Source organism: Pinus tabuliformis, chromosome Q (genome assembly GCF_031772625.1).
Source record: "Pinus tabuliformis cultivar Carrire ecotype Pingquan chromosome Q, CPIR1, whole genome shotgun sequence".
Lineage (NCBI taxonomy): Eukaryota > Viridiplantae > Streptophyta > Pinopsida > Pinales > Pinaceae > Pinus > Pinus tabuliformis.
In genome coordinates, this window is record NC_142296.1 from 896,934,403 (window position 1) to 896,950,941 (window position 16,539).

At 38.6% G+C, this 16,539-nt stretch overlaps 2 protein-coding genes across 2 annotated transcripts in view; one reads left to right on the plus strand and one right to left on the minus strand.

Moving 5' to 3' along the window:
* Positions 1-16,539, minus strand: part of LOC149222360 (protein At-4/1-like) — a 252,333-nt gene that overhangs the window by 171,809 nt on the left and 63,985 nt on the right. The window lies entirely within an intron of this gene.
* LOC149222361 (uncharacterized) lies at positions 1,383-3,810 on the plus strand. The gene is made up of 2 exons (XM_089383084.1): positions 1,383-3,507; positions 3,632-3,810. The coding sequence occupies exon 1, from the start codon at positions 1,567-1,569 to the stop codon at positions 3,253-3,255; it is 1,689 nt and encodes a 562-aa protein (XP_089239210.1). The 5' UTR covers positions 1,383-1,566; the 3' UTR covers positions 3,256-3,507; positions 3,632-3,810.

Genomic DNA, 16,539 nt, shown 5'->3' on the forward strand with positions numbered 1-16,539 from the left:
ACCTCCTGGCCACAGTATCAATCCTTCCTGACAGAGAAAGATGACTGGGCACTGCATAGGTCAGGTCTGCTCCTCTCTGCCTCAGCGTTGATCCTCCTCCTGGCTCGAACTAATGACGCAGGCTCTCTACGTCACCCCTTCCTTGCTACTTACTGCTAGGAACAACTTCTGTCACTCGGGACAGTTGTTTCTGTTGCTGCTGCTCTGCTCGGCTGATGCCTTCAGTTATCCTGTGATCTGCAACCACGCTCTGATAACATGTTGGAATTTCTAAGTTTAACCTGTTAGTAATTCTTCCTGTACTTTATGATTTATTTATTCCTACTTGTTTAGTAACTTAACAAGTTATTTACCATGTAAATACTGAAAATAAACACAAGTACAGTATCAACACATACAGATCATCAACTGAAAGAAACATGCACACAAGTGACACCGTTGTTTTTGGACTAATGTCCCCGGAACCAGTGCATCTATTCAGGGGGTTTTATTATTATGCAATTTCAAAATACAACTAGGGTGCCAGAAATGGCTCACCCAACAAAGAATGCCCTCGCAGTAGTACCTCTCAGTCGGAGATAGATATTCCGGCTAAATCACCGGATGAACAATCCCACAGCAACAATACAACTTTTCCTGCTCTACGTCACCCTATCCAGCTCCCAGACTTTACCACGAAAATCTCCCAACACTGCCTCTAAGGCTTGCGTCAGCCTCTCTAGCCCTGCGTCAACCTCTCTGGCCCAACATCAACCTCTCTAGCCCAGCGTCAGCCTATCTGGCCCAGCATCAGCCTCTCGGGGCTCTGCGTCAGCCTCTACGTCTCACACGCTGGCCCTCACTGGCTCTGCGCAGGTCCCGGTCAGTGTTGCACACATCGCGATAAAATCGCGATTAAATCGTAAAATCGCGATTTTTTAAAATCGCCGATTCAAAGCGCGATTTTTATCCAAAAAATCGCCTCTTTTTTTTATAGCGATTTTTTCGATAAAATCGCGATTTTTTCGCTTAAAATCGCGAGGGCGCGCGGCAGCGGGGTTTTATATGGAAAAAACGAATTTTTTTTTATTCATTCAGCAGTCCGCCGCGGAGGAGAAGGAGAAGAAGTGAGGGAGAGGGTTGCCGTCGGTTGTGGGAGCGAATCGAAGCGATTTTAGGAGGAATCCAAGCCAAGATCGCCAATTTGTCCATAAACCAGGTATGTAGATTAATTTTTTTTTGTTTTGGTTCTATAAAAACTTTGTTTTTCATTGTTTTTAAAGAATTTTTGGAAATTTTTCATTGATTTGGGATGGGTTATTTGTTATGACTATGAGAACCAATTTTTGATTTTTATTTTCTCATTTTCTTTAAACATTGTTTATTTTTTTTTATTTTTCATTGTTTTTTGGCATTTGGTTGGGTAACTTGGGTTTAGAAATTGGGATTTTGGAAATAATTAGCTTGTAATTTTGCAAATGCTAAATTGTAATTTGTATTTACTATTATCATTTATGTAATCCTAAATTCCTATTTCCTAATCCTTATTTTTCCATAGGTTTGCAAATTCAAAATTCAAAAACAAACATGCCAAGGAAATTGGATCCTTTCTGGGAATATGGTGACCCTAAAACTCCGAATGATAGACAAAACTTGTATTGCAAGTTGTGTGGAAAGGAAATATTCGGGGGGGTGTACAGGTTGAAGTTCCACCTTGCACAAATCCCTGGACGTGATGTGGGGCCCTGTCTAAAGACAAATGCTGAAATTATCCAAAAAGCCATGAGAGCATTGGGAGAATTAGAGCACACTAGAGACGCCAAAGAAGAACTCAAAAGGCAACTAAAAAGGTCAGTTGAAGGAAGTGGGCCAAGTGGCACAGGTTCTACTGCAGCGTCAGTCAATCCGGTAGCTGCATCATCATATTTTGTTCCTCGAACCACACCTGGTTCACAACCAACTATTGGTTCAATGCTAAAAAGAACTGAAAAAGAAAAAGCTGACAAGTTGATGACAAAATTTCTCCTCTGGAGTGATATTCCTTTCAGCATTATAAGGAATAATCCATTTTTCCAACCTACTCTTGATGCTGTTGCCAGTGTTGGCCCGGGGTACAAACTCCCTTCTCTTCATGATTTCAGAGGCCGGCTTCTTCAAGATGAAAAGCGTGACTGCACCCAAAGATTGGAGGATTTTAGGGCATCATGGGCACAAACAGGATGCACTGTTATGTCAGATGGTTGGACTGACCAAAAGGGGAGAACCCTTATAAACTTCTTGGTTAGTTGTCCCTTGGGGACTATGTTTATCAAATCTGTTGATGCAACTCATCAAATGAAAGATGCAAAAACTTTATGTGATTTGCTGGATGTGTTTATTTTGGAGGTGGGTGCAGAAAATGTTGTCCAAGTCATAACGGACAATGCTGCAAATTATGTTGCTGCTGGTAGAATGCTTATGGACAGGCATCCTACTTTATTTTGGACACCTTGTGCTGCCCATTGTATTGATTTGATGTTAGAGGACATTGGGAAAATTCCCTTTGTCAAAGAGGTTGTTGACTCATCAAAAAGCATCACAAAATTTATTTACAATCACACATCTGTGCTTAGCTTGATGAGAAAATGCACCAACAACAAAGAGTTGGTGCGCCCCGCCATTACACGGTTTGCGACGAGTTTCATATCTCTTCAATCCCTCTTGAATTCTATGTGGGATTTGAAGAGAATGTTTCTTTCAGAGGAGTGGCGTGCTTCGTCAATGAGCCGCAAACCAGAAGGAGAGGCCGTCTGCAGACTAGTTTCATACCAGGAGGACTTCTGGGCGGGAGTGCAGGAGGTGTGCGCTGTTACAGAACCTTTGGTAAAGGTTCTTCGGTTGGTTGATGGTGAGAAGCCCGCAATGGGCTATTTGTATGAAGCCATGGATAGGGCCAAAGAAGCCATTCGGTCCTACTATGATGACAAGGGAGATGATGGGTTCCAGAGACAACTCCTTCTATGGAAGGTCATTGATGAGCGATGGAACAACACACTCCATCGTCCCATTCATGCTGCTGGCCTTTTCCTGAACCCTGCATTTTCTTATGCATGTGGGTTTAATTTTGATGTTGAGGTCGTGGAAGGATTATTAACCTGTGTCCAGAAGATGGTGAGAACTTCAGAAGAACGTATGGAGGTCTCTAGACAAATTGAGCAATATAAGTTGTCAGCTGGCACATTTGGCTTTGAGATGGCTGTCATTGATAGGACGGTTAAAATGCCAGGTATTTTTTAGTTTGTACTATGTAGTATGTACTTTGTAACTTTGTTTCAAATTTCATTGTTTCTTCAAATTCCATTTTTTTCTTATGTTTATTTAAAATTTTCTTTGTAATTTTGTTGTAGACGCATGGTGGAAGATGTATGGTGGCAGAGTCCCCCTTTTGCAAAATCTTGCCGTGCGGATCCTCAGCCAAACATGCAGCTCCTCGGGATGTGAGCGCAATTGGAGTGTATTTGAAAAAATACACAACAAGAAGCGCAATAGGTTAACACTTAAACATTTAAAATATTGCAAATTTCCAAATAAATTTTTGAATTCATTAAAGTTTTAAACAATATTTTTTTTATAATATTAATTATTAATTTATTATTTCATGAACTTTGTACAGGTTGGAGTCCCATAGACTTAATGACATGGTCTATGTCTACTACAATCTTCGATTGTGGGTGAAACAACTAGAGAAGACACCTGATACGGAAGCCATCTCATTGGATGGGATTGACACCACTGCTGAATGGAGGGTTGAGACCGAGAGGCCTCTCATGGATCCCACTGAGGATTGGTTAGTGCAGGATGAGGGGGAGGAGGAGGGGGAGGAGGAGGAGCAGGAGAAGGAGCAGGAGGAGGAGGAGTTGGAGGAGCAGGAGGAGGAGGTGACACCGCCTACCCGGGCTACCACTACCACCAGTAGAGGACGTGGTCTCCGTCCACCTCAGCCTCCTGTAGCTGCTACTACTAGTTCTTCAGCTTCTAGAGCACGTCAGACTCCACTGCCATTTCCACCACCACAGGCACCAGCTTCTACATCTAGAGGGAAAGAGAAAGTTGTGCCATTTTCTCGCAAGAGGGGCAGAGGAAATCAATAGGATTAGACTTTCATTTTATTGTATATGACATTATGACATGATGAGATACATTATCATATTTTTTGTTGATATTTTGAGGCTGAGTTGGACTTGGGACTCAGGACTTACTATTCAGGACATGATTCAATGTTATGTGTGATTTTAGCGCTAGAAATGATATTGAACATCTTATATATTAGTTTTTTTATCATATTTATGTGTCAATGTATTTATTTTATGTTGTAGATGGTTTAGATATTAAAAAAATTGAAAAAAATTGAAAAAAAATGAATATTTTTGTGCCAAACGATTTTTTCCCGCTTTTTTCCGATTTTTTCCCGATTTTAACGATTTTTTCCACTTTTTTCCCGGCGCCGATTAAATCCCGATCGCGATGTGTGCAACATTGGTCCCGGTTGCCTCTACGTGGCCTCTAGCTGGCTCTACATCAACCTCTCTCGGCTTCTGCGCTGATCCTCCTGGTACTAACTCTGCCTCTCTGCTATGTATTCACTGCCCCTCAGCTGCAACTCAGATCACTTCACTCAATTTCCTCAGCAAACCCTACCCCAGAAAATCGAGTTCTTGATCTCTCTCGGTGTGTTCTCCAACTGACCCTCAAGCCTCCTCTTATACTTTTCTCATTGGTCCATCAATGGCCGAGATTAAATCTCTAATCAACGACTAAGATTAGATTTGGCTTGATCCATGACTTTTGGACCATTCTAACTCAGTTTTATATTAATTCACATTAATATTTTATTTTTCCTAAGTTTAGACTTAGGAACTCCATTAAAAATATTAATTATTTTAATATCTCCCAAACTGGTTAGATTCTGCCCAAACCATTTCTGGGTCTTGGAGATCTCATGTGCTTTAGCCTCTCCACCAATTTTCGTGGCTAGAGCACATCCGATGCTACCCCAAATCAACATATACTTTGAAGCTTCGTCTCATTTCCTTACTTTAGTTGGTTGATCATTGATATATCATTTGTTAAAGCACTTACTTTGAGCAACTTACAATCTCATGTGCTTACGAAGCTTATGTTCTTGTATCTTGTACAATTTTGAGCAATTATCTAAGTTATATCATTGAACATATTTCCATTTACTTGAGGCATTTTCTTTTACAAGCACTAATAAACTCACTTGCATTCCATTTAGGCATATTAGTATAGCTTGCATCTCTAATAAAATTGACCTCCAAGCATAAGCTTGGTTGAAAAACATCTCTTCTTTCTTTCATCAACATGAGGGACATAGATGTTCTTATGTAGTTAACATGGTGACCTTGTAGTTGTCAGAACCACAATCTTTGCAGCGCCGAAGGCATCGGGTGTGTTGGGTAATCTAAGGGAGGTATCATTAATAGAGTCTTGGTTGTCTTTCCTTGGACCCCTTCCGCATCTTACATAAGAGACTTGTTTCAAAACAGTTGAAAAAAAGTCACACCTAGACTAAGCATTTAGATTAAAGCTATGTTGCGGGGGAACGCTCCCCCCCCCCGATCCCGCTCCCAATCCACGCTTCGCGCGGGAGCGACTCAGGAGCGGGTCGGGAGCGCGCTCCCGAAATCGCGCCCTTTTCGCTCCCTAAAAAAATTTCGCTCCCTGCCTTTTCGGGAGCGTTTTGCCTTTTTTGCAATTTTATTTTTGTAGTAAGGTTCGAAATGCATTTTTTTTTAAAGAAACAAATAATTTTTGAGTGGGGCAGCTTAATGATCAAGTCTAGGCCCTAGTATTAACATTTTCCTTAATCTTCATTTTCATCCTTTTACTTAAATTTTTAACATTACCATGAAATGACTCAGGATGTTTGAGAGTGGTTTCGGCCTCATTGGATTTCATATGGAGAAAGTAGAATTTTAGATTTCATTCAAAATCCAGCAGACTTATCAGTTTTTCAAGATTTCAGGATTGGAGGATTGCAATGTTTCCATTGAATTTTGTCATGTATTAGGGTATGGAACTCGTATTTAATCAAGAGCACCAATCCCTCTATGTACCTTGATGTTAGTGACATTGGTTGTCGAACTCCTCTATCATGACCCTCCTAAAAATGTACGCATTACTCAAACAAAATCTTGACTTGACATGCTATGCTTTTTCTATCTTATGTTAATGCTTAGAGGGTGATATTAATGACAAAGATCCCTATACAGATACAGAGGTAATGACAAAGATACCTCTGGATATTAATGCTTAGAGGGTGATATTAATGACAAAGATCCTGATTTTCCAACAAGACTAAAAAATTAGACATTTCTCGTGGTGGCAAGAGGCCCAAGCATAAGAAATAGATAATAGATTTACTTCTCTTTTCTAGTTTCTAGTAGCTTTTATAACTATTGACTCTTTCATATTTATTATGATATTTTTTTAAACAATATATGACAATTTAAGTTTGAAGTTGGCAATTATAACTCATTAGTAATGAATTATGAATATGATGCTTCATGAAAGTTGAAAGTTGTTTCATTTCATTTGATTTTATAACATTTCATTTCATGTTAGATATTATTTGTTGTAATGGTTACACTTAGCTTACAAGTACAACTTTGGTGATCAATGATGATAAATGTTATATATTGAATTTTGAAAGCTTGAAATTTTAAGATTGATGAATCATGAGACTCAATATGTTGTATGATACTATGTTACTAACTTGTGGACGTGGTTGATGAAGATTATAACTTCTAGATGATTGTTGTTATATGGTTCAATCTATGTTTTTTTTGTTTTTTATATCTAATTCATTATTCTACATGTTTTTGTTGACATATATGTATCAAAATATAAAAATTATATATATATTATATAAAAAACGCTCCGGGATTCGCTCCCAAGCCGGGAGCTTCTGAAATGTCGCTCCAGCTCCCGTTTTCGCTCCCGCTCCCAAGTAACATTGGATTAAAGTTAACCTAAATAATTGCATTTAATCTTAGTTTAAGTGCATTTTATGCTAACACATACTATTTTTACTTGAAAATTATTCCATGTACTTGTCATTGATGGAAATGCTTTAAATTGATTATCTTATTTAGGCAAGTATCATCTTGTTCACTTTTGCAAGTATAGTTTAATTCGTTTCTTTTGCAAGTCACTATATAGTGCTTCCATACATACTTTGGATTTGTGAATGATTATATATTTTGAAAGCATTTTTTGAAAGTAAATTTTATATCTTGCATGTGATACCATATCTTGCTAACCTCTTGTGTTTGATTGACAGGGTTACTTGTGTTTCAAGTGGAAACACTTCAATTTTCAAGCAAGTATTATTTATTTTTAAGCAATATTGAAGGCACTAGTTTTATATATGCAAATATTTGATTCATGTGTTAATGGTCATATATGAAACATATCGCTCATCATATTTGCTCATAATCTAGAAGTAATTTAATTCATTCTAACATCTCTAAGAAACATCACATCATTTTTAACTTAATTTTCCATTTAGGGACCACCCCCCTTAGCTTGCCTAGGAGAGAGCTTAAAGGGAGAGAGTTGGGAATAGGTGACAACCCCATCTCTTAATATTTCCACCAAACCACACCTTCTGGGGTTAACGGTTTTTTCTTGCACTTAGATGTGTGTGACAGGTCGCAACAGGTGCAATCAAGACATGGGCTATATTAGACCCACATAATGTGATCACCCTTACAAAGCCAATCACTCCTCTAAACCATTTGTCCACGTAGGTTTATCTTAAGCCCTCCAATCCTATCAAAGATAAAGGGACTTGGGAGTGGAGTCTAAAGAACTGGGCATGGCCGACCATACAAGGCTTAGGATACCATAATGAATAAAATTACATGGAACATGGATGACAGGGTTGTTGACTTGCATTCCCTGGAGTTACAATGGTGTTTCCCAAAAGAAAAATGGCTATAAGTGACCCTACTAAAATGAGGGGTAATACTAACAATGGCTCAAGCATACAATCAAAGGTTAAGCTAGAGTACATGAACAAACACCATACCCAGTAACCCTTTTTCTTGAATAAGGCCATGGATTTAATACCTTAATAGATGTGAAGACTGGAACGCCAGCAATGATCTGGTTAAGATGAGAAAAATTATATGTTTCATTGAAATTAAAAGTAACCAACTCTTGAACTACAACATCCTCCTATTCTACCCTTGTTACTGTGCCGACCACGCCAGCATGGAGAGATCCACGACTTGCCAAAACTCTAATTTTTAAATATATGAAAATTAATTAAAATTAAAAAAATTAAGCAACTGAAGGTTGGACTACCTTACGAATCCTTGGTCTGAGGGAAAAATTGTTGTGAAACTTCCACTACCCAAAAGGTGCTATTAACCTAGTAAATTATTCTGATTACTTATGCACAACAAAATTAAATTTTCAGCTGAAAGTAATGAATAAAAAACATGAACAACACCATTCACCAAATTAAAATGCAGCAGAACATACGAGAAACCAATCACACAAATGACACATATATTTGGACAAATGTCCCTAGAAAAACCCCAAGATGGGGAAAACCAGTTTTCAAGATGAGGGTTTTATTATTAAATCTTCAACAAATCTACTAATGAGAAATTACATTTACTGTTTGCCTGACACTCACAAATAGATCTTCACCGTTGTTGACCAAACCGGCTAGAAAACCCCACAGCCTTCCTTTTGCAAACCATACAGCCCTCTCTCAGCCCACACGTGCCGCCTAGAAGAACTTGGCCTCATTTGGAAAATCGCACGGCCCATTCACGACCTGGAGAAAATCTCGGCCCACTCTACAGAAAATAACTTGCCCACTATGAAACTGGATTCGCTCCCCTGACCCCATGTGTCCCGAATCGGATGAATAAGACACGATTCGGTGTGACACATGTCCTCCAGATCGTGTCCGAACATGTCCCATCGGGACACGATCGTGTCCCCATTCCAGGACACGTATCACGAATTTTTCCCTCTGCGCAGCTATAAAAGTGCGATTTGGCCATTCTAACTTCATCAAAGTCATTGTGGGTTTGTTGTGCGTGTGTGAGAGCTCTTTCACATTAACACTAGAGCATAAGCTCTCTAGCACTCAATCACCTACTCTATCAATCTATAACTAGTACTAACTCATTAATCAAAGCTTTCAGGTGAAAGCAAATGCTATAGCAATACATTCTCTTGAAATTCAAAGAAGGTATGAGGCCTAAAGCTCCTTTGATTTGGATCAATCCCTTGGCGTAAATTTACCCTATGTAAGCAGTTCCTCAGACCTTGGATCCGGCTCGGGTGTGGTCAATTGCAAGGAAGATTACATTTCAATTGGCCTATGGTTGGGAGGAGAGTGGAAGCCCCTCCTTCAATTGCCCACTCAGAGAAGTAACATGTTCCATGCTTTTACAATTTTATTATTGTAATAACTAGTGTATCTCTGTATATGTGTGAAATACAAATGAATGTTTATTATTTATATAATTCTTGATGGTTATCGAATTGAGTTATTCATGAGTTAATTGAGTCAAATGACCTTATTAAACTATGTTGAAGAATTTAAGATTACAATTTATATCATATGTTGGGCACACGCCAAAACGATGTAGTATACATTACATATCTGGGTATGAAATTTATATTGTAATTATAAAATTTCAGGACATCCTAGGCTTGGCATTGGAATTGTCTGAGTACACTGTTGAATTTGAAAACGACTGGAGATAGGCTTCTAATGCATGATTAAACTGAGCAATCGAATTGTGAAAATATCCATTACAACGTGAATCATATCTACAGTTACATAAACCTCACTCAGCCATCTTTATTTAGAATGCAATTTGCGTTGCTTAAACTTTTCATTTTGCAGCACCGTTGACTAATGGCAATTGTTAAATAATGATCTGGTAAATATATATAGATATATATGTGTGTGTGTGTGTGTGTTGAAGCTCTTCCTCCATTGCGTAGTGGCATATATTGATTAATTGGCAATACACATTTCAGTCTTTGGTTAAATTTGAATGGTTCATGTAATTAACTATTGTAGCTAGCTGGTATTTTATGAAACAACTTATACATATATACCTTAGGAAAATTTGTTGGGTCACGCCCTCTTTGTTGGTCTCCACACTATAATTCGAGCGAATGAAGTCACCTATAATCACGCACTGCTGAATGGGCAATCCTAAACAACCTTAAAACGGTACATATATAAGATAAATATTTGTGGGCCTGTTACCCTCCACCTGTGGGTGACACCCATAGGAGAATTTATTCTCCTAGATTGTCTTCAGCCGGTAGCCAACAGCCCCTTGAAACCACCAGATAGCTCGATCTGCCACCATCTCCACCACCTAAACCTGCCATTATGTGCCCTTGCCCATTTGTTATGATCGTGTGTTTGAAGGTGGGCCTTCCAACCCCGAAGGTATGGATTTCATTATGTAATTGAGTATTTTTGCTTACTTATCATGGACACATTTGGGCATGGATTAGTGGGGGGATTCGACAGAAAGAATGGGCTTGTTTTGTACCAATGTTGCAGGGAACGTCACCCCTCCTGGATCTAATGCTCGAAGCGCATACGGTACGGATGCGTCTAGGAAGCATCCCCAGAAGCGCGGTTCCAAATTTCCGAAACGCATTTCGGACTGATATGGACGCTTCCTAGAAATTCGGAAGCATCCCGTCCGGTTCCGTACATGGTTCCGGAAAGTGCGCCACGCTATTTAGAAAATCGATTTTTTTTTTATTTTTTTTTTATTTTAGGTGAGTTTGCATATTGGGGGTGGGTCCACCTTGGGTTAGGGTGAGGAATGAAGGCAAAAAAAATATAAAAAAAATATAAATATAGCAGATGCTCCCTCATGGTTATGTTAAATTCCGTTGTTTAGAAAATCGATTTTTTTTAAATTTTAGGTGAGTTTGCATATTGGGGGTGGGTCCACCTTGGGTTAGGGTGAGGAATGAAGGCAAAAAAAATATTAAAAAAATATAAATATAGCAGATGCTCCCTCATGGTAATGTTAAATTCTTAAAGTAAAAGTGACATTCTCCTTTATTTTTCATTTTCATTCTTTTACTTAAATTTTAACATTACCATGAAATGACTCAGGATGTTTGAGAGTGGTTCCAGCCTCATTGGACTTCATATGGAGAAAATAGAATTTCATATCCTATTCAAAGTTCAGCAGACTTAACAATTTTCAGGAATTCAGGATCAATGGGATTGTGGCATTTCATTAGATTATATAAAGTATGAAGGTATGCGATTAGCATCTAATCAAGAGCACCAAGCCCTATATGTACCCTAGTGTTGGTGGTGTTAATTGTTGAACTCCTTTGTCACGCCCTTAGCAAAAAATTACCTTTCAATCAAGTCAAAATCATCGATCAAGCATGTTAAACTTTTTCTACCATATTTTAAGTCTTGAATTAGGTAGTTTGATCAAAATTGGGCAATGTTGACTAATATCCCTAGACAAGAGGAGAAGAATCTAGATTCTAGATGGTTGATGCATCTAAATGGTTTATGCTCGAATAATTAATCATTAATGTACAATGGATGCTATATCTAGCTTGATTTATGCAAAAATATGCATGTTTTCATGTCTTCTACAACTAATTTGGTATTTGGGATGTTTGTTTTGAGTATAAATGCAAAAAAATATAAATATCTATATATATATATAGCAGACGCTTCGCTTCCTAGATTTTTGGAAAATGACACTTCCACGTCCCCGCTTCCAAAAAACGTCCCCGTTTCATCCCCGCTTCGTGCAACATTGGTTTGTACTCTTGTCCCCTTATCCAAATTGATGGTTAACCTTGTATCCTAGTCCTATGGGATCTCCTTTATTGGCCAATAGCTCTAGGAGTGGCAGTACATGGGAAATCTCGATTTTGGTTGCGTGGTCCCGCTTCCCGACACCACATACATCACTCCCCTCTGCTCATTATAACCCCTTTTCACATATTTCCCATCTGGGTCCACATTTGTCCATTGGGTCCACAAGGAGTTAGCCTCCCTCTCCCCTTGTCCGCACTTTGGGTAAGGCCTGAAACGATGCCTTGGAGGTTGCCGCAGCTAAAAGAAAAGTTAAAAGCATAATTTGGACACTTGCAATAGGAAATGTACCATAAAATGCAAAAGATGGTCAGGACATACAAATTTAGCATGTGGGCAAAAGCTAACATGAGCTCTACCCCTATCATCATGGCCATCACCCTGGTTCCTAGGGCCCCTACATTGGCACCCTGCATCACTAAGAAATCCATGATTGTCCCAACCTCTAGTGAGCGATGAATTTCCCAACCTTAAAGGGGGTATTCACTGCTATATCATTCACATCATGCTCTCATCCCTTAGAGCCGCAAGCAGTTATAAAAGAAGAATAACCAAAAGACAAAAGGCATATGGGGAAGGGTGGAAAAACAAAACTTAGGGTAACTCATGTACCACGATTGCTCCCTCCTGCATCTATACACCCAAGTGTGGGCCTCCCTCATCATAGCCACCCTTGTACCATGGCATGTGGCTTGGAGCCTTCCCCCGATGCCCCACTCTGCTCCATAATTATAGAAGATGACACTAGCCATATGACGGATGTAACATGGACCTGTCACTCCCTTAAAGGTTGAAACCACTTAATAGGGTCCTTGATTAACCTCCTTCTTGAACTTGGAGACACCTATACACTCTAAAGACAGATCAGCAAGATAAAAACTTCCCAAACTAGATATCCAATATGCTTAAAAATAGAAAAATGCACTAGAACTTGAGAATTTCAAATTTAGGGCTCTAGGTGAGTTTGCCTTAGTAATTTTCAGATCTGATATGATTATTACAGCAATGAATTTACCATAGATCAGCAAATTTACTCAGCCAAAAATAGTTGCCCAATACTTTCTAAAAATAGAAACTTTTCACCAAAATTGAAAAAAATGATTTTTTGAGTTTTTAGAGAATATGATTTAGAAAATTCAGAACTGATAAACTAATTATAGCAGTAAGTTAGTTACAGATCAGCAAGCTAAAAATACTGAATAGGCTGCCCCAAATGTCTAAAAATAGTAAGTTTGTTGGGGAACTGAAAATTCAAAATTTTAATCCTAATTAAGTATATGCTTCAGAAATATTTCAGACTTGAATTTCACAGTTATGCAGTAATTTCCAACAAGCTAAAATGTTAGATCTAGGTCAAAATAGAGATGCCCAAGTGGCCAAAACATGTGAAAAATAGATTTTGCAATTTTAATCTATTTTGACCAATTAGAGTATTATTTTCTAATGTCCTCATTTTTATTCTTCTTCATAATACAGCCAGCGTGGAATTCCAAGGCAGGGGATGGCCAAGTCTGTGGAGCAGGTTTATGTCATCAGGGGTTCCGATGGAGTTTTAAGGAGTTTCTATGGGGTCCAATGGCATTCGCTTGGCATATTCATCATTATGAGCAGTTGCGCAGATCTTGCTTTTGGTTCTGTGACTTTCTTGATAATTCCCGTAAAATAGGGTTATTATTGGTATAACTTAATTAATTATGCTCGAGGTGGCATTCCGGGGAGATTAATTGATGGAACACCTGTGTAATAGCTCGTTGAAACCGGAATGAGAAAATCTACAAGATGGGATGTTGAGAAGTGACTTCCAGTGGCCGAAGAGAATATGGTGGGCGATTTGCCATTTTCCTCAGTTAAAAATGACTTTAATTAGTCATTAATTAAGGAAAAATAATTAATTGGAGAAAAAGGGCCAAAGGTTACTTAAGTGAAATAAAATAAAATTAAAAGGTCACTTGATAAAGTCAATGAGCTTCTATAATAATAATAAAATAATAAAATAAAATGCTTCTAGAGGCTTGGACATCTATCCATGAGATCTATAAAAGAGCAAGAGAAGGTCATTTGGAGACATCTTGGATTTGTATTGTCTTCTTGTGGAGAGGTTTGAGAACCCGGTTCTCTACTCCAGCAGTAGCCCTAGGACGGAAACCCTCGGGTAATTCAGTGAGAGTGGGCGAGCACCCATCTCTTCCCTTGGTGAATCCATTCAAGATTCACAGGTTGCAGTTTATTGGTTTTCAGTTTGTTTTGGAGGTCGATTGCGGCATTATTGTAGATCTGTTTGAGGCCAGTTTATCTCAACTATATGGGTTGTATGTGCATGTAAACCCCTATTTATCTAATATAATAAAGTTGAGGTTGTTCCTGTTCATTGTGTTATGGGATTGTAGTGCTTTTTCTGTTTAATTTTACATGGAAATCTTTTGTTAAATGTATGATATTTTTATGTGAAGTGTTTGTTCCAAATTTTCTTCATTTGGGACATTACAGATTTTAAGGCCTAGAAATTAATGATTTACTTGATTTAATGAAGCTGAAGCAAAATGAGGGTTTGGAAGTCAAACCCTAGGTCCAAGGCCTTGAAGATCCTACCGTTGAAAATCGTTGAAACTTTGAGATTATCTTGCCGTTTTAAAAATAAGAATTTTGAAACCTTAATCCTGCAAAACCACCAAGCATTTAGCTTTAAAACTTTGGCTTAGGGATTCGGGTCACTTTAGGGCAAAAGAGGCCAGGAAAATGGAGAACAAGGTTAAGGGAGACAAATTTGTGGGGATAAAAGGGTTAGGATGATATATCGAGGGCTGAAATGGCAAGAGGAGGCCAAAAATTGAAAACCCGTGTAAAAAGTTTTTTTTCCAGCTCTGAATTTTTTCGACAAATCTTTAATAAATGTCCTTTCAAAATTGTCTAGAAACTAATCTTACCCTCAAGGGCCTAGATCTAGCTCTTCTCTTACTTGATTCCTTGATCCAACCTGCAAAAATGAAAATAAAAACACCCAAACCCCAAATATATACAAAATATTAAAAATCCCCAAAACCCAAGTTAGAAAAATATATTTTACAGGTTAGATCTACAAAATTATTCACAATATCTACAAATATACAAGGGTTTAAAAAAAAAATTGTTGAGAAAAATATTTTTATGGAGTTTTTTCCTTTGAAGAATGGCTAAAAGAACTTTAGAAACCCCAATGTATACTATAGGTGAAAATTTAATCCACCATATAAATCTTCAGAATCCACGCAACAATGATTCTTGCCCAAGTTTGTGAACTTGGAGGCTAAGGACTAAAGTACTTCCAAGCACTATGAATTTATCTCAAAATAATTTGTTATATCACATGGGAAATCAAACGACCTAAGATTAGCCCAAAACTATCAATAGTATGGTTTTATCTCCATCTAATGAAAAAACAAATCTTACCAATATTCAACACAACATAGAGATGTTCGTAGTCAGCACATACCACAAATCAATAAGCAAGAACACCTTGAATTGCACCCCAAAGTCTTTATTATGATTGAAAAAATAGTTCCCAGCGAGACAATAGTTACAAAGTTGCTTCAGCAAAAGTTTTCTAGCCAAAGATCAAGATGGCTAGAGACTCAACTAACTCTGTCATTTATAAATAAATCCTCCAAATGGAAAAATAACGGCTAATTTCTTTGATCCTTATCAAAATAATCTTGACCGCTGATAAACACTTCAAAAAAAAATATTTTTTTTGTTAAGCTTGGCAGGACCTTTCATTTTCTGTTCCATCATAGGCAAATTTACACCACATATATTGGCTAGGTGGCCTCAACTTGCCCAATGGGAAACCAAGTTTGTTGACCACCTATCCGCATTATAACCCATCCAGAAACAATAAAGTTTCAATCTCTCTAGCCAAGCTATATATGTCTTGTTTCATGACCATATTCTATATTTCTATCTATACATATACTTGCAAGACAAAAAGTAAATGCTATCCACATATAAAACAAAAGTAAACATGGGAGAATGACTAGCCCTTCTGCTCCTCCGAGGCTGATTCCACTGGCGCGGGGTCCTTAACAGTTGCTCCAGGCATCTCAGACAGTTCCGAGATGCATGGAATATATCTTTCAATTTTATCCAGCCTCTAGGCTCCCAGCCCCGTCTTCCATGTCCGCGACCTTTCGCAAGTTGAGCCATGTCAAAGATGCCCGAAACCTGTTCACAGCAATAATTTGTTAACCGAAAGCAATTTGACATAATATGGCATTGGTTGCTTCCCTGAATTGAATTATCAGTGTAGTCTACCTCCCCATGCTCCTCCCTTTTCCTTTTACTATCAGTACCAGAGCCATAATGGACAGAGATCCAGTCCCCAGAAGGGGCTGGTCTCCAATTCCCTTTTGTCATCTCACACCTCCACCCCCAGTGCCTCCCATACGCAGTCAGGTTGGCATTCCCTTGCCAAGGCCACGCAAGTGAGCCCAACCTCAAACCGATAGGTTTCCATCCATGAATTGCAGACCCTTTCCCCTCTGCCCAGTAAACTAGAGCAAGGCCACTGTCATTTTCATACCCGACTTCCCACTCAAGGGCCCTAACAATTCTTTTACCGCAGGAATTTCTCACAGTACCCCAACAATTGCAGTGGTTTCGGCAGTGGG

Bases quoted from the DNA above. Each gene is read 5' to 3' on its own strand.
- LOC149222361 (XM_089383084.1), top strand. From the start codon at position 1,567: ATGCCAAGGAAATTGGATCCTTTCTGGGAATATGGTGACCCTAAAACT.